Source organism: Bombus huntii, chromosome 16, assembly GCF_024542735.1.
Source record: "Bombus huntii isolate Logan2020A chromosome 16, iyBomHunt1.1, whole genome shotgun sequence".
Classification (NCBI taxonomy): Eukaryota; Metazoa; Arthropoda; class Insecta; order Hymenoptera; family Apidae; genus Bombus; species Bombus huntii.
The window spans coordinates 1,705,872-1,725,267 of record NC_066253.1 but is presented as its reverse complement, the minus strand read 5'-3'; the positions used below and the strand labels follow the sequence as shown (position 1 = coordinate 1,725,267).

Genomic DNA, 19,396 nt, shown 5'->3' with positions numbered 1-19,396 from the left:
TTTAATAACACAGACAATATGTATAGGAATCTTAGTCAATTATTAAATTTCTTTGTTTGATTAAAAGGCGGAATTTACTAGTTTTCAGTATTATGTCTGACCTGCAGTAATTAGAACGAGAAATTTGAAGAGAAGTGGTGGGGGTGATCGAGAATGATCGAGAAACTTTGCACGCTACCAGTTTCATCGAAGTCTTCACCATAGATGGATGACTTTGGAAGAAGTTTCTGGATATTTTCCAGATATTAAGTAGTGAGTAAATAATTTACATATTTTATTCATCGTATTATTATCTAATTTTTCTTCTATTTCATTACAGATATGTAGCTCTATGTTATTTTGGCCATGGTAGAAACGATTAATTTTTATTATCATATTAGTAGCTTGTTTTCACCATTATTTGGAAGATGACACAGTTAGATATTATCACTCAATTTATATTTGTATTATATATAATAATACTCTATATGCAAATGTAATTTAACTTGATTTTGTAGACTATATTATTAATAATTTTTTTTTTCATATTTTCTTTTGCAGAAATGCACAGAGCAGTTCCATTGGAAGCAACATCGAATTTTCATCGATCCTAACACGCGTAAACTAAAAAATTGCAAATATGCGAAATTTCAATGAATTATTCAAGTTACATTGATTGTTAATTCATTAGTTATTTAAGGGTACTTTGTACACTGCGGTACAATTAAGCATATTCTATGTTACTGAAGCTTCAAATATAAAAAGCTGTACATTCATTGTGTAAATTGTATGTATATTGATAAAATGATTTCAGTAAATCTGCAATAAATTGAAAAATCTGTTTTATTCATTTAGAAAGCTATTCTAAATTTCGCTTACATTCCCCTGGTACAAAATTGCAATCTTCTGTGCCATCTTTTCACAAGTTATGCTCTCCTGGTACAAGATTCTGGTTTTGTTCTAAAACTTTTGTTCAAACTTACATGACAGTGGAGAACAAATTCCATTAATGGGACATAATGACTTTTTGTGGCCATTTTTTGTATTTGCAATTGTATTTGTATTTGTTTATTTATAATTTATAAATGCATCAGAATACAGGACACACAGAAAATAGTTTTACTTGTAATGTAAAGGATGGGGAATGGTGTGGAAACAGAATATGGAATATACAGGAGGATATGGAATATGGTTTAATAAATAATGCACATAAGATGTGGGAAAGAACACGTGGAAAATGTGCTATAGGATGGAAGATATGGGAATTTGGTATTAGATGCTGGGTATAGGATATACAGTATGTGAGTAATGCAGCATGAATGAAATATTCTAAAAGATAGGAAGAGAAAATCATTGGATTTATTACCTACCTGTGTTCCTGCCGATGAAACAAAATTCCAGCAAGATTGCAAGGAAGAAGGAAGTATAATAGAAGGTACTATGATATATTTTAGTTACCTTTGGTTCTACCAACCATGAACTTCATGGCAGAGTGCAAGTAAGGATGTCTCTAAAATTTCAACAATTTCGACTGAAGGTAAAGAGAAGGGAATTAAACGTATGATATCTATTTCGCCTTGCTTTGCTCTTTAATTTAATCGAAAAGTTTATTAGACTCGTCCACGACGAGATGAATCACACATAAAGGATTACATACACGATTAAAACGTATCTTCTATATACACAGCTTTTACTCATGAAAATTTTAGCCTGACACACGGTGGTCAGATTCTTTTCACCCTCGATGACTTCTGTTTAACTGGCACGTTCTTTCATACACACGCATGCACACACTGTACTGTCAAGTATAACCCTCTTGCTGTGCTAGAAGACTCACACACAGTGAACCACGACGAAATAAAACTCTATAGTCTTTTGTGGTCCCATCGTGGTTACCAAACAATACGATGATTATAGTCTCTTCAAAGCACTAGGCACCGCAATTCCCAATTATAGATTCCCTTTCACCATTTTTCTTCTTTCGAAAACTCTGACATTACCTGTAATTGTTGTACAAAATAATATAAATGTAAATAGACGTAGTAAACGTATTAAAGATAAATGTTAGTAACACAAAATATCTTAATTCAGTAATATGTTGAATTAAAGAAGTAATTCTATGATAAACTTGTTCATTAAAATAAATTCTTTTAGTGTACGATATTTTCATTGCAAATTGTCTCGCGCTTTAAAATAGATTTTAATAACGTACAGCGTTTCTTGATATTTCAATTTCAAAAACAGAAGGATTCTACGATAGGAAAGAACTCACCAAACGTTGCATTTTTTAGTCGGATTCATCGGTGAGCCTGGAGGACAATTATAGGCCCTGGCAAAGTCTTCGCTATTGGACAAAGGTCCCAAAACTCTTATAGGACCCGGTGAATGAACGCTGCTTCGTATCTTCGTCAATGCATCCTCTGGTCTCATGGATCCACACCATATCTGTGCATAGTTCAAGAAGAACAGCTGATCGTGAGTGAGATTCACACCAGGAAGCATCGGTTCTTCACCGTGTATCGACACCCACTTCTTATACGCCTGAAACGCAGTAAAAATATATAGGATTCACTAAACTATTTTAAACTGTATTAAGAAAATACTGATTCTATGAAGAACATTCTAATTTCATTAAGAGAATACTGGTTTTAACAAAGACGAACATGCGACTCTATATATTGCAAAAATAAATATTATTCAGTTTGCAGTAGAAATAGTAGAATAATTGGAAAGTTCAATATTTCTATTTCTTTATTTTTTCTACTGTTCTTGTTGTTATTACTTTACTTACTTTACTTTATCTTTATTTTATTCTCAAGAATAATGGACATTTTATTTCCTATTTCAAAGATGAGCAATATGAGAAGAAAAAAGAAGAAATATGAAACAGAGTAAAAGGAATATATGATCTTGTTGTTATTACTTTACTTACTTTACTTTATCTTTACTTTATTCTCAAGAATAATGGACATTTTATTTCCTATTTCAAAGATGAGCAATATGAGAAAAAAAAAGAAGAAATATGAAACAGAGTAAAAGGAATATATGATCTTGTTGTTATTACTTTACTCACTTTACTTTATCTTTATTTTATTTTCAAGAATAATGGACATTTTATTTCCTATTTCAAAGATGAGCAATATGAGAAGAAAAAAGAAGAAATATGCAACAGAGTAAAAAGAATATATGATCTTGTTGTTACTACTTTACTTACTTTACTTTATCTTTACTTTATTCTCAAGCATAATGGACATTTTATTTCCTATTTCAAAGATTAGCAATATCAGAAGAAAAAGAAGAAATATGAAAGAGAGTAAAAGGAATATATGATCTTGTTGTTATTACTTTACTCACTTTACTTTATCTTTATTTTATTCTCAAGAATAATGGAAAATTTATTTCCTATTTCAAAGATGAGCAATATGAGAAAAAAGAAGAAGAAATATGAAACAGAGTAAAAGGAATATATGATAGAAACTGCAACAAATATATGCAATAAAGTAAGTTACCCTGAATGACTGTTTGAGTCCTCCATTATCAGCGATATTCTCTCCCTGAGTCATCCTCCCATTGATATACAGATCAACTTCCTGCAACTTGTATCTAGAATACTGATCCACGATGCACTGGGCTCTTTCTCTGAAAGCTTTCACAGTGGCGTTGTTCCACCACTGCATCATGTTTCCATCTTTGTCAAACTGACGTCCTTTGTCATCAAAACCATGAGTAATTTCATGGCCGATTACCACTCCTATTCCACCATAGTTCAATGATTTTGGAAAGTGCTGAGAGTAGAATAGTGGCTGAAGAATACCAGCTGGAAAGACTGGAACGAGAAACATCGTTGCTAGTTTAATTAGAACAGTCGAAATTTATTTTTCAGATTTAAATTGTCTAAAGAATACTACGTTCTAGAAATAAATTCCGAATGATTACCAATGTCGTTTTTATTGGGATTATAGAAGGCATTCACGACGGCTGGCTCTGTAGACCATTTGTCTTTATCAACTGGCTTCCGTAGTTTCTCTAGATTATGATAAGCGTCATATTTCAGCACAGCCAGTACATTCTCAAGGAAATGATTCTCGGTAATGTTCAACTGTAATGTGAAAGATAAGAAACAGATCGTACGTATAAAATGAAATATCATCAGTTTCGTTGGAAATTCCATTTCTTCTTCTATGCATATTTACGAAGAGATTAAGTACCATCACGTATTCCTTCGAAAGTTCCACAGGATCCTTCAGGAACTCAGGATATCCAATCCTTTCGTTCATGGAATCAGCTTTGCTTTTAGCTACGGCTCTAGTTTCATTATCCATCCAATGATTCTCAGCCAACAGTTCATTGAACGCTTCTCGTATCGTACGAATCATTTCGAGTGCTGTCTCCTGAAAACCAAATCAACTTTAAAATCAACTAAAAATAACATTATTTCAATTGACAAATTACCGAATAATATCAAATTAATACCATCTATATTAATTGTAAAAATTACTCAAATATTATATTAGCAGCTCACACACAATGATCTCTCGTATCTTATGAATTTCTATATACATATATACATACATGTATTTAAACATTTTTGAAATTCATGTTATACCGTTTAAATGAATTATCATGAATTTCTATATGGAAAGATTACCTTGCTCTCGTGATTGAAATTGTCACGAATAAAAAGTGCACCCACAGCCATGCCAAGCTTTTTGTTCGTCCATTCGACACATTGGGACCATCTGTCTCTCTCGCTCAGTATGCCTAACAGAATCTTCCGGAATTCCACCCTTTTCTGCTGGTACTCGTCGATCATGTGAGGCATTATCGACATCACCAATCTCCATAATATGTAATTATGTAGCGTTCTGTAAAAAATAGTTAAAAATAAGATGTAACGTTTCATTAATATCGCGATTAATTAATTTTCATTTTCGGTGACTAAATATGTATTTGAAAAATTAAAAAAAAAAAAAAAATTAGAAAAAATTGAAGAAAAGGCAGAATTTACTTAGAAACAGAAATTGTATAAAAATTAGAGAAGCGAATGTATTGGAAACTTTGAACGTTAACGAAATACCTGCGGTCCGTTCTTTGCACGATACGGCCCATTTGCATAAAATATGGCATGGCGTATGCCACGATCGGCTCCTCTTCTGTTATGGGCGAGTTGATAAATTCTTGAAGATATTCGCGCCACTTCAGCTGCGGAATTTCACGCTGCAGCTCGCGCAGCGTCAACTTCCGGTAAATGGCAGATGTATCGTGTCTATCAGCCTCCGGTATCGACGCCTGAAATTTTCATTAAAAATAAGTCGAACCGTCAAACAAATCAATACGACGTTCCTATAACACATATCGAATTTCTCACAAAATATGAAATTCTTCAAATAGAATGATAAATAAATATCGAATAAAAAGAGATCCAATAGCAGAAGAATCCCACCAATTTAATACATCAAATCAGTCGATAAACGCATATTTTTAGCTACAGAGAAATGAAAAAAAAAAAAAAGAAAGAAACGAGTATTTTGTACTATTTTGTAAAATTTTGTACAGCTTGCTATTTTATTATTTCTATTTTGTCTGTATCAAATGATCGTTACGAATTATACGAAGCTTTTTCGTAAAGAGGTGCATCCACATATGGAGCGATCCGATATTAACAAATTATCCGTTGTGTCATAAATGTAAGACAGGCGTACATTTGCCAACTGTTTCTCCAAATTGATCACGCGATTGAATTCTTCGGCAGCGGTTTGTGGATTAGCACCAAGCAACACGGCAACGTTCGTCATATAGCGATGATACGCCTTAAGTTGAGCCTCGCTGCTCTTCTTCAAGTAGTAGTCCCTACTTGGCAACGCCACTTGCATCTGATCCAGCTGAGGAACAATTTATAGTCGTTCGATCATTCTTCGCTTGCGCAATATTGCACGAGCAAAAGTAACTTCTGTTTAAATTTAAAGCACGACACGAAGTAGTTCGTATCCTCTTAATAAACAATTTTATACGTTATTTAAGTTACTGCAAAACTCCATTTATATATAGTTAATTGTAAAAAAAAAATGCACACATTCACAAATAACAATTTTGATCGACAAAAATCCATTATGATTGAAAACTAAAGTCGTATCCTAAATGGAGTTCTACTGCACGAATTTTATTATACAGTGCTCTAGAATGTACAACGTAAATCCAATTGTTATACTGTGCAGTCGTCGACCAAGGGACCTTACTTTGCCGGCGCACCTGGAGGATATTGGCAGAGGAGTTTTTGTCATCCGGACCGACCCACTGTTCTAGCAATACTCCCTCGTTGTATTCCCCTCGTAATCGACCTAATAAAACTTCGACGGGATATGGTGGTGGCTTCCAGGATGGTCCAACCACCGCTGGCCAGCCGCCAAGGAATTTCAGCGTCCTCTTCAATGGCGCGTCACCGATTTTCCTTATACGAGCTGCGAAAATAGAAGACTAGAAACACCTTCCTAGCGTGGCAACGGATTTCTTTTCTTACTTCGAAACCGAATTCAACATTACGAGAAAGGGAAGAAAAAATTCTCTTGGAGAGAAATAAGAAGAAAACAAATTTGTTTAATAAGGATAGAAAGAGAAAAGTGTATCTAGCGAAGAGGAGAAGGAAGAAAATTGTTCAATGAGATTAGAAGGGAAAGATGTTTTCAACGAGAACGAAAAGGATAGAATCCTTGCAGGAAGAAAGGGAACTTTATTGGAGGAAATAGTAGGAAAGGAATCGTTTAAGGAAGCAGACGATTTAAGGATCGTTTTCAAATAGAATTCACGAAACTCGTTAGAAACACGCGATCGAAAAGCATTTTCGTTGTACCCACGGATGTCCATGCATGACTTGTAGAACATCTTCGCCTTCAGAGTAGCATTGTTATCCTCGGCGTTCGGTGATTCCTCCAGGATGCGTTTCAGAATCACTTGAAGCTGATTGGCCAGTACCTCGAACGTGCTGATCGAGCTTCGATCTTCTGGAATCACGTGACGACGATTCCACGTGCCACACGCGTACTGGAAGAAATTGACACATGGTGCTGCTGTGCGATCCATCGCTGATAATAAACTGGCAGCTGAAATCGCACGATGATCGCATCAGTGAAAAGTTAGAAATGCAACTTTTGCTTACTCTACGCTATTTTGACATCCTAACCTTCCCCTGTTTCTGACGAACAGTGATTATAAGTGATTATGCCGTGATCGTATGCGTTCAAAGTGACTACAAACACCTAAAAAATCATCATAAATTCGTAGAAATCGTCTAAGAGTAATTTTAGCGCGACTATAAGCAATTACAAGGTGACTACAATTATTCAATGCGACTATCTACAATCTACGCGTGAAATTAGGTATTTACGAGTGAGTCTGAAGCGATCGAGCGTCATCGCAACGTGACTATAATGGACTATAACGTAATTGCTTGCGTTCAACAAATTGCTAGTTAACACACGTGTGTATAAAATGACCGTATATAATGCAATTAGGGAGGTTATAACGTGACTATAATGGACTATAACGTAATTGCTTGCGTTCAACAAATTGCTAGTTAACACACGTGCGTATAAAATGACTGTATATAATGCAATTAGGGTGGTTATAACGTGACTATAATAGACTATAACGTAATTGCTTGCCTTCAACAAATTGCTAGTTAACACACGTGTGTATAAAATGACTGTATATAATGCAATTAGGGAGGTTATAACGTGACTATAATGGACTATAACGTAATTGCTTGCGTTCAACAAATTGCTAATTAACACACGTGTGTATAAAATGACCGTATATAATGCAATTAGGGAGGTTATAACGTGACTATAATGGACTATAACGTAATTGCTTGCGTTCAACAAATTACTAGTTAACACACGTGCGTATAAAATGACTGTATATAATGCAATTAGGGAGGTTATAACGTGACTATAATGGACTATAACGTAATTGCTTGCGTTCAACAAATTGCTAATTAACACACGTGTGTATAAAATGACTGTATATAATGCAATTATAACGTAGCCATAAATGACTATAATATTATATGTGCGATTATCTCCGACTACTAATTGATGGAAGAATTTTTATACCCCACGTGTAGAATTTTTCGCGGAGAAAATTTCTATCTAGGGGACATGGAATTTTGTTTTGAAGAGAGGAAATTCATCGAAATTTTCGTAGTCACGCGTTCACGCACGGTCATATTGACGAACACGCTGATATTAAATTCCGAAGCTGATATCGGCTACAGTATCTTTGCGCAAGAACGTCAAATTGTTCTGTCACGTGCAGGAAATTGAATTCCAGCGATGGCAACGAGAGAGGCGCGTCAAAGGTAACAAGATGAAAGCGTTAAAAACGAAAAAGGGAAAAAACGAAGAATATAAAAGTAAACGCGAGAGAACTCGAGATTAAACGTGTAGGTGAGCGATCATTTTGCCATAAAATCGTTCTGCGCAATCTCATTTTCTGTCAACAGGTTGGTGCCGCGACTTTCTAACCTATATCTGCTATACGTACGATCTTTTTCACGGTATTTGACGCGTTCGCGAAAATTAGAAACCGTTCACTGTAGGTACACATATGTTTTTTTTATAATACATTACTGTAACAGTAAATTATTTTAATGGAAGATTTTTTTTCCGGAAAAATTTTCTTCGTTAATAACCGGTGACGTATATGTATGTATACGTCGTTTCATATAACTGCGATATATTTGTAACGCGTATGTCGCGCCATTTTTTATAAATACTCATAGGTGCCACATTTTGTTAAGTTTGTAAGATAAATAAACTATACATACACGTTCTAGAGACGAAAGTACTTGCTCCTAGATGTTAACAGTTCGTAATATCGTTGGTCGACGTTTAAAGGTGTAATACGAATCGTTTAATCGAAACGGGTAATTTTACGGTCGATGAATATACGACCAATCGAGCGAGGAAGATTTAACGAGGCCAACCGTGATCTGAGGATTGATTGCACTTCCGATAAACTATCTCTAACGAGTAATAACACCGCTCTAGGGCAATTCGATATCCTGTACCAAGGATTAATTAACCTTATACTATTAAAGTAATTATTATAAAAAATAAACGGCATTTTTTTGGCTGCTGTAAAAATTATAACGTTGTTTTCGATGTTAGTAAGTAAACCGAGGATTGTAATGCATTGGAAATATTTCAAAATAATTGCATTTTTCGAAGTGCTTTAATGCAAGGTTACGCTTCATTGCAAATTTACTCGCAAGAGATTTGCATTTGCACGAGCAACCTCAGCCCAGTGATAATTAACGTGCACGCGAATAAAAACCTACAGTCGGGAAATGTTTTCCTAATTACGTTCAACAAACACGCAAGCTCAGACTCTTTAAACACTCGTGGTTGGCGAAGAGGCTGCTGTTTTTTAAGCAATTTTAAATTCAGGTCGAGCAACTTTTTTCTCCCTTTTTCTTCTTTTTTTTTTTTTTTTTGCTCTCTGTTCACAGGGACCAACCACTACGAACCACTTCGTTACCAACCCGCGGCGCAGAGACACGGTAATTGTGAAATATTAAAAAAGAATTGGATTATATCTCGTACGAAAGCTATTTTCTGCTTCCCGAAATTTTAATCATCGTGAGAGATCGCTTGTCTTCTATTTTTTTAATCTAATTCCGAATTGTTTGCGAGAGGAAACTTTGTTAATTAAAACGGCTCCCCATTTTATTATACGGGATAATTAATAATCCTCATAATTCTTCAATTAATTTCTAATAAATGAGAAGGCGAATCGATTTCTCAGATTTGTCATAGTCTTCGCTAAATAAAAAAGCCGTGATAAATTGGAAAAAAGAATCTATTCAAATCATCGTATTACTCGTAAAAAAATACTACAACCGTTCCTCTATTTTTTTCGAAAGCCTACGTCTTATACAAAAAAAAAAAAAAAAAATAAAAAGAAAAAGAAAACAATCACCATGGTACGCAACTGAATTCATGGTGCATATAATTCGCTGATTAATTTTATACGAACAAACGGATCAAATAAATCGAGTGATTTCTGGCGTGATCAGGGTGATTCATTCGGCTGATAAATAAACGAAAATTCGCTCAGCCTTGCTGTGTTGCTGCGAATAAATAAGTAATCAGGAATGTGGCCGCTTGTTCTGGGATTGGCCGCGTTTCCACTGCAATTAAACCGCACGATGCCGTATCTTCAGCGGGTCGGATAGCGGATTTCCCGACAAATGAAAATGCAATCGCAGGCCAACCTCTCGGTCAGCAGGCAATTCCATTGGGAATGCTTAATCCGATTTGTAGTCGTGTGCGAGAGGAGCACGCGTTTGTCGCGGGACAAACACAATTCCTACCGACCACCAATCAGTTCTCACTGATCTGATTTCATTTACCTCCGCTCGGATATTGGCTGGTGATATTTCGCCCTGTCTATGATCGAATACCCGATCCCCCTTCGCCCTTTTTTTCGTAGAAATTGGTTCGATATCCAGTTGGTCGTCATCCCGATTCTACGTTAATTGCGTTAGATACGAATGTTTGGAAAAAATCTGCGGGCTCTATGAATAACTAATATTTGGGTACTGGCTTAATATCTGGCTTAATCTGGTCTTTAATATCTAGGTTTTTTTCCAATTATCTCTTCTTTTGTTCTTTAATTATCCGGAGAATTTTTCCGCGGCTTGGCGTTCATGGGATTTTCTGGCGTGTTTGCAACGTAGAGAAGAATTTTTGGAAAATAGTTTTATTCAAATTTTGACATTACCTGTCCTCACGCGTTCCTCTGTTATGCAAATGTTTGGAAAAAATCTGGAAACTCTATGAATAACCAATACTTGGATACTGGCTTAATCTGGTTTTTAATTTCTGGCTTTTTCCAATTATCTCTTCTTTTGTTTTTTAATTATCCGGAGAATTTTTCCGCGGCTTGGCGTTCATGGGATTTTCTGGCGTGTTTGCAACGTAGAGAAGAATTTTTGAAAAATAGTTTTATTCAAATTTTGTCATTACCTGTTGTTACGCATTCCTCTGTCATGCAAATGTTTGGACCTGTAACAAAGAGAATATACGTCCAACTAACCACTATCGTCGCAAGCGTCCAAAATTTAATCTCGTTCTAAAGGACATACGATAAAAGATTGTTTACTGTTATCAAAATGTAAATAATTCAGTGAGAATCGTGCGCACAGTGTCGAGAGGAAAGGAAGCAATTTTCCCACAAAGCAGCATTGCAGCCACAAGAAAAAACAATTTTCTGCTTCCATAAACTTGCATAAAATTTGTCGATGCTACTAAAAAATCACTATAATATTTCATTTTATCACAAACGCGGGAAATGATTAAGTAATCCTTGATATTTGCAATGGTCTGTAATAAATCATCTATTAGAGCAAAGTATTATTATGTATATAAAAAAAAAATATTTTTTCGAACCGTTTTTTAATCCAACGTTCATAGATGTCATTATAGTGATTAATTCTATCAGTGGTTATGAGGTAACACAGGCCTTTTCGAGTAGAACCTGATAACCTCGACTCGATTCGATTCGGTTGATTGATGTTCCCTTCTGACACGAGCTGTTGAACATTGAAAGCCATTTGCTGTTTCTCCTTTTTACGTAATTTTCTTTCCTCTCCGTGTGTAATCGTGGTTATAAATTGCAAATATCAAAGCAACATTTATCAAGAAATTCCCCGACATATCTCTACAATAGTATTTATCGATAAATCACTATATGGAATTATCCCTGTAAGGTACTAAACAATTGTCGTGGAGGTTATGCAAAGCAAATGAAAATTGAATTTTTCTAATGACACCATACATTTTAATTCCGGTTTTTCTTTCATATTACTGTCTCTATTGGTTATATTATTGTTGGCATTATGCTGGGGAATTTCATTAATGCTTTACTGTCACGACAGTTTACAGTCTATTGGGTTGGCAACTAAGGGATACTTAGTTTCCAACCCAATATTTCTACGAATTACTATAATAAAAATTTGGTCAAGAATTTTTATCGTTATTTATTTATTAAAGCGGAGAGAATTATAATTAATTGCAATCAACCAGAGAATTCTAGTAATGAAACGCCTGGTGTGGCTCTGCTGTTGAAAAAGAAACTTTTGTTATTAGGATGTAAGATTTACTTTCTTTGTATAATAAAGGAGAAAAATAGTTTCCTCGAGTAATTTCACGCGAGGACGCGCTCTTTTCCGCGATCTTCTTTTAAAAGTCTCTCATCAATTTGTAATTAAACTCTGCTGAAAGAAATTCTTGTGGGAGTCAAGATTGCAAAGAGATTTCTGCGAAAACAGTACAAATTTTCCAATGAAAGCTCCTAAGACTTTGTTCTTTGTGCTTCGGCGCATTGTATTTCTGTTTTACGTTGTTCTCAAAAAAAGATTTATACTTTTTTTTATAGAATATATTACACTTCGATATACCACGTCATATCTATATCCTGCCATTTAAACCTATGTCTATATATTAACATCTAACCTATTTCGAACCATTTTTAAATATACACATTAAGCTATTTTCATACGTAACTCCATGTTCAATTTTTATACTAAAATAAGATATACCAAATATAATATCTCTGCTACGCTAAACTAAAAAATACCCTGCGTAAACTCTCATCAATTTCGCTTCAATCCTCTGTAACGCTAACCCAACCATTTTAACACCAATGTAACTAATTTTAATTCCGGATCAATCTACCAAGAACAGCTTAAAACCAATATATCGCAACATCTAGCCACTACACTAGCGCACTCTATGCCACTATCTACCCTAACTCGTTCTCCGTCGCGCTCGATCAAACGCTAACTCACTCTAATTCTACGTGCAATCTTCGGATCAACTCAATAGGCTCGTATTGCTATTCTTCGACACCTAGATCCCACGTCAACGCGCTTCACGCCTAAATCCACGCGGAGTACAGCGTATGACAGTGGAGCTGGCCGTTGTCAGCCGCTTAATTAATCACTACCATCGGAACTAATCGTGTTATTTAGGGCTAATTCAACTTACGGGGCTCCTGCACGCATTCGCGGCTCGTGTTCAACGCCAATAGCAGTAGAATGAAAAGACAAGTGGCAAGAAGAGTGACGGCGAGCACACCGAGCAATTGCTGCCTGTTGGCTGGCCCTCTTCGTCTGATCGACGTCGCGCGCGTTATTCCGAGAGGCTTCCGATTGTTTCCTGAATGCTGCAGAACCGTCGTCGTAGTGTTTCCACGGGGACCATAAGTCACCTGTGATGGAAAACACGTTACACGCCTCTATTTATGATTTATGAGTCGTAGGAAATTTTGCTCTTCCTTCTTTCGCGTAGGTGTGACACGAAGATTGATGAGACTGTGATTATGGCATAGGAATGGTGTAAAAATGAAACTATCCTAAAGAGGGATATAAGGCTGTTCGAGGGAATCTTTTGGTAAAGATATTTTTTTGTGAGATTTTGGAAGCTCGGGGAATCTTTTAGAAATACTTGGATTTCTTCTTGTCACAATTTGGAAACTTGGCAACTTTTTAAGAATTTGGAAATTTGAGAAATATTTTAGGGTTGCCGAGTGTTTTTTTTTTTTTTTTATCAACATGGAAGCTTTCTAATTTTTTAAAAATATTTAGATCTGTCTTTTTAGGAATTTCAAAGCATTCGAAATCTTTTTGGAAAGAATACTTATTTATATTCTGTAAAGATCAATTTTTCGTTTAATTCACGCAATGAGATTCTATCGAACATTAAAGAACCCTTATAATAAGCTGCTATTGAAAATCGCGCCTTAAGATTCTCTTTCTCACGTCTCGAACTCTCTCATAAAGGAATCGTCGTCCCAAAGAACCTCGTCAATTTCGCTTTACAAAACATCCTCACCACCACCCAGTCCGTTACCAATTATTATTCCATTCATGATTCTAATAAATAATAAGAATTCTTATAAAGATCCTACTAGACCATATATTTTAATGCAACAAATACATTGGCACTGCCATTGACAAATATAAAAGAATAAATAGATAAAGATTATTGGTAGAATGGATTTTTATAGAGGAATAAAAGCGAGGGTGGTACAGCTAAGTGATACATATCTGGGATTAGGGAAGGTTAGGATACCTACTTATTTGCTAATTTATGGTTTCGCTGAGGATGGTATACCTGAATGATACACGTGCGGAATCAGGGAAGGTTAGGGTACTCTGTGTATTCGTTAATTTATGGCTGCATTGGCGCCACACTTGTATCAAAATATCCTCTCTCGAGACAATTAACAAACCCAAATACTTGCATTCTCAAAGAATTAACAACACCGATGGAACAAATGAACAAGACAAACCTACAAAACATTAATCCCACGAATTAGCATTCTAAAGCCACAAAATATTGACCCAACGAATAAGCTGTCGAAAGGACGAATAATAAATCATTTTTACCAAATTACTACTTGCAACCCCTGAGTAATGAAAATCTCTTACCTGAAGGTGATTGGTGGTAGACGTCTCCTGGCCGGAACCTCCGGTTATCTCATTCTGCTCGACGATCACGCTCGCCTTCAGGTATCCGTTGTTGCTTTCAGCCTTCATCCTCCCTCTACCCGTGCTACCGAATCCCTGGATCAACTGCAGTAGCTGGACACTGAACCGAATTTCAAGCGACTATCTGTGTCAACGACCGGTGTAACGTTGGCATCGCGGCTGCTCTCGATCCGCCGCAGCCAATCGACCATTGATCGTTGCTCAACGACCACCCTTTCAAACCTTCTTTATTCTTTCAACTTGTTTATCTTTGTATTCAACACTCGAAACAGAGAAGGCTAACAATCGAACACTTTATCAGAAGACTCTCGTATACACTTTTATGGTATTACTTTGCGATTCTGCAATTTTCCCTGTTCCTTATCGGCCGATAGAGAGGAAGATCTTGAACGACGATGTCTCTTTTCTGTTTATCGATTTTGATCGACGAAGATGTCGATGGTCAATTGCCAGTCCATCGTCAGGATGACGAAGAGAAGCCGAGGATTAGTGTTGGTCGGCTCAGGTCGGACAGCTTTTCTGTTCCGAAAGGATCTGTGACCGCTGTGCTACTGACGAGTACCACCGACACCTAGCACTCTCGCACCACCTCCGTTGTACCTGCCCCCTCCACTCGCCCTCTTCCTCACCCTCAACCCTCGATTTTGTTTACAACGAGAGTCAGGCGACAGGGGTGGGGATTCTGGGCACACCGTCGCCTTTTCTGAGGAATTTATAGGATTTCTCGTTAGTTTTCCATGGTTCTTGACGTTTATGATTTTCGTGCTAGGTTATGGTTCCTATGGTATTTGTAAATGAGGGTTTTCATCATTGTCTAATTGCCCTGTTGTCTGTAACTTTGCCTGTTTCGTTTCACTATCATGAGAAATCTATAGAATTTGTAATTCTTGATTTTATTAATTTTTTATTGGTAGTTCTGCGATTAATCAGATTCCCGAATGACTGTCGTTTGCTAACGTCACTTATTATTCTTTGTTACTCTTATTATTTTGGGTTCTTCTACTCGTTGATTCGCGATTGCCAACTCGTGTGATAATTTCTAACCGATAGTTTCTATTGATATGATTTATATATTTAAAAAATGATTTTCAGTCTACGTTATATGTGACAATATATCGAAACACAAATAAAAAAAGTTGTTAAGAAAACAGTAAAGATATATATATTGCATATAATAATAGAACCAACTAAATGATAAATCTAACTACACCCCATTCTACTGTATCAATGAAATGGTGGCCGTTTTTCATTCGATATTCAAATAATCGTCCATGGAACGTGGTATCAATGTTTCTCAAGCATCTGCAACCGTTTTACCTGGGGTGACACGGATCGCTGATCAGAGGGGTGCGTACATCGACATCGTCGTTCGCTTGCTCCACAAATTCACCCTCCTCCACGTTCCACCCCCCTTCCCTGCCCATCGTTCGGGACATTTTCTCGTTGTCAATTTTCTTTGGTTTCTTACAGAAAATGACGTTCACCTCTCGACAAAATAGTCTGTAAGTAAATAACAAATCTGTCAGTATAAATATAATTTCTAATGGCCCATTTAAACTATACGGACAATCTTCTTCTTTTTTTTTAATAATCAAAATTATTTTTTTTTTTTTTGTGCTAATAATCGTATAAGAGATAGTTTGGACAGTTTTCTTAACGAGGATATCGAGGAGGGTGCTAATATATGAATAATTAATTTAAAGTTAGTTGCAAAACGAAGATACTGTCCATGCAGCTTTAGCATCGATCGATGTCTCGGTTTTTCTATTAATAAATCTAGTTTATATCAATTCATGTGATACGAAGTATGGTTATTTTAGAGTAGCCTAAGTATCTCTCAAGTATTTTAGTATTTTCTGCTCTTTATCTCTTTCTAGTGTCGATTCATGCTGGAGAAAGTTTTATATTTTATTTTCAAGCGAAATATAAGTTGAGGGGCTCCATGAAAAAATATAGAAATTCATAAAAAGGAAAAAAAGTCTTTAGAGCATGAAAAATGTACTACGAATCTCGAAAAATCTGATATAGGTAAATAATACAATTTTTAATCCGAAAAAAACTGTGGAATGACAGACTTGTTCGACTGTTAAATCCTCTCGAATCTATGGCTTTTTTGTCTACCATAACTCTTCGCTAGCTATACTTATCTCACTGAAACGATCTAAGAGCGACGCACTTCTTTGGTATTCTAAAATTATATAGATATATTTGTTAAAACTTTTGTCAATAAGTTTTTATTTAAAACATAATAATTATTTGTTTAATATTTTTGGAATTCAAAATTCTGTTTGACGATTTTTACATTTTTACAGAGTAATTTTCTATTTACAGTTCTGTACAGTGTATCAAAAATGGTCTGATTAAATTTTTAAATTATCTGGGTTTATCGAAAACAAGATGAGAGAGATGTCGTGTGCCAAATAGTGTTAAAAGCTACTTGCTAATTCAAGATGCATTCAACAAGCGGTTGATCAGGTTAACCGCGTTATTGATGGATATTTGCGATGCACTTTACCCCCGCAAAATCGAGGCGCGGTTGCGCTTCCAGTTAAGTGGTCGAACGAGCTGGCAAATTTTACGCCACAAATATTTTATTTGCAAAATAATAAATACGTAATTAACATTCTCGTTCGCGTAGTTTCATTTTCGAGATAAAATTAACCGAATAATTACAGAGGGTGGATTTATTACATTTAAGATTAAATTTGTTGGATTTAAAATATCTTTTTCGCAAAAAATTCCAAGATCTATTTTAAAGATTCTGAGCCATACTAATTATAGTTTGATCCATTTCAACCTCATTTTTGTAAATAAAGAAATTAGATAGTAAAAGGATAATATAGAAAATAACGAAGCGAATTTTTTGGATAATGATTATTTATTGTTAAATTTATAAAAAGAGGCTCGTGAAATCGAATTTTCTAAAAAAATATCAAATACGATATACCACCGTGCAGAAGACAGAAAATTTGGAATAAAATATTCCATTCGTATTTTATATCATTCTTAATTAATATCATATTAAAATTAATACAATATTTATTGAATTACGATGATCGTAAATCGACGAGGACCGTCTCTACTTTCGTATTAAACGAATTATTAATAAATATATAAGTATATTATACCAAAGTAGGTTGTTTTTTCGCGTGAATTTAACCTCTCAACCATACTCTGTGTGTATGTCAAGTGGTTAGTCGTCGAAAACGTTCCGAAGTGCCTCCACTGTGAAATTCAAGCAGCTGAACGGGGAGGGTGGCATGCCGAGTGCCACTCTCGCCAGCATTTCCAATTGTTTACACGATATCATGATGCAACAAGCGGCATCGCGAATTCAACGCGTTGTCCAAGCACCAATCAACACTTCGATGTCCATTAAACACAAGACGAACGAATTAATTTACACCTATCGAAATATCCGCTTGAAACTGCGTAGAAAACAAACAAACTACCGCTGTTGAAGAACAACAACAACAAAATTTTTTCCAACTCCCAGATTCATCTTTCGTTTTACGAAAATGTCGAATCGGTATTTTACAAAAGTACTAATTTTACAATTTTATCGTAATTGACGATAGTTTTCGTATATTTCGTAATTTCGTATAAAATAAATTTCGACGATAGAAAATAAACTTTGTACTTTGCTCTCGTAGCGATGGTGCAACTATTTTTAGGTCTTCGTCAATTTTTTTTTTTTTCTAAAAAATAAACAGGTTTATCGTTTGTAGGCTATTTTTCCGGGCGGAAAGCCGGGAAAAAAAACGCGAACACGGACGACGGTCAATGTTGGACTGCCGATAGAATTTCGGCGCGACTGCGCGAATCGACGGCGCACCTTTTCTATCTTTTTTTCGCGGACACGTCGCACGATTTTGAACGTTTTCAAAATATATATATATATCTTTGCAAGATCTTAAAATAGCCGAGGAACTTGCTACAGGGAATCGAGAATGTCTGGAAACTTGTTTCGTTCGATGAATTTGTAGTTTTCTGGAGCATTCTTAATGGAATCATTTAGAGGAAATGTGCCAATTGGGGCGTGGAATTTTATGGTGTTTGATTTCAACGACGTGGCTTTGATTTACTCGTTCATGGAACCGAAAGGGTAAATTCGACGGCTCTCTTTCCATCTGACGAACTACTTTAAAAGTTACTATTTTCAAAGTTGAAAAATATATAATAAAAAAAAATATATATATAATAAAATATCAACAAAAAATAAAGATTGGGAATTGAAATTTATGATATTTACGACAACTTGAATTGTAGAATTGAAAAATAGATAGAAATGAAATAACGTATTAAAAATAATTGATTGTTTCGTTCAGAGAAAGGGAATGACAATTACAATTGAAATAAACTAACAATAGCGTGTACGATAAATTGGAAAAAAAAGCTTGAAGAATTGTTGAAAGATTCTTCTTGAGATGCCTTACCAGCAAAACTGTTTCTATTTGTCTCTCCATTTATGTGGTCATTCTCTGTTGCTGTTGCTGCTGCGGCTGTGACTGCGTTTCACGAAGCTGTTGCTGGTACAAGTCGATATCAAGCATGCGCCGTCATTGTGAATTCACGTCATTATCGTAATCCTAAGAAATCATATATACGAGCCTATAATTTCCAAACTATTTGCAATCTAATAACTTCATGCTAAATTTCAGCAAAAAAATGTCATTTATCGTGAAGAGAATTAAATGTTTATTTCAATCAATATCCTGAATAAAAAAATTCTTCGATTTAATATCTAGAATATTTAATTAATAATAATTAATTCGACCATTTTATTGTCCCTTTATTCTTCTTTTTCTATTTCTTTCTATTTTTTAAAATGAATAATCAAAATACAAGTCCCTCGCAAATATGTAA

At 35.3% G+C, this 19,396-nt stretch overlaps 1 protein-coding gene and 1 long non-coding RNA gene across 6 annotated transcripts; one reads left to right on the top strand and one right to left on the bottom strand.

Moving 5' to 3' along the window:
* Positions 1-503: 503 nt before the first annotated feature.
* Positions 504-19,119, bottom strand: LOC126874830 (neprilysin-1). Of its 4 annotated transcripts, XM_050637289.1 has the most exons (15): positions 18,967-19,119; positions 15,848-16,030; positions 14,471-15,233; positions 13,026-13,248; positions 11,004-11,042; positions 6,831-7,076; positions 6,229-6,437; positions 5,682-5,861; positions 5,057-5,268; positions 4,628-4,844; positions 4,188-4,370; positions 3,916-4,078; positions 3,489-3,805; positions 2,252-2,520; positions 504-1,979 (listed from the first exon to the last, which is right to left on the bottom strand). In XM_050637289.1, the coding sequence occupies exons 3-15, from the start codon at positions 14,576-14,578 to the stop codon at positions 1,976-1,978; spliced, it is 2,370 nt and encodes a 789-aa protein (XP_050493246.1). In that variant the 5' UTR covers positions 14,579-15,233; positions 15,848-16,030; positions 18,967-19,119; the 3' UTR covers positions 504-1,975. The 4 variants fall into 4 exon arrangements, with proteins under 4 accessions (XP_050493246.1, XP_050493247.1, XP_050493249.1 ...); XM_050637291.1 differs by lacking the exon at positions 504-1,979 and having other exon boundaries at positions 2,248-2,520; XM_050637290.1 differs by lacking the exons at positions 15,848-16,030; positions 18,967-19,119 and having other exon boundaries at positions 14,471-15,781.
* On the top strand, positions 7,065-9,950 carry LOC126874868 (uncharacterized). Of its 2 annotated transcripts, none has more exons than XR_007693067.1 (2): positions 7,065-7,701; positions 7,912-9,950. It is a non-coding gene; the product is annotated as an uncharacterized LOC126874868 (long non-coding RNA). The 2 variants fall into 2 exon arrangements; XR_007693066.1 differs by having other exon boundaries at positions 7,807-9,950.
* Positions 19,120-19,396: the final 277 nt, after the last annotated feature.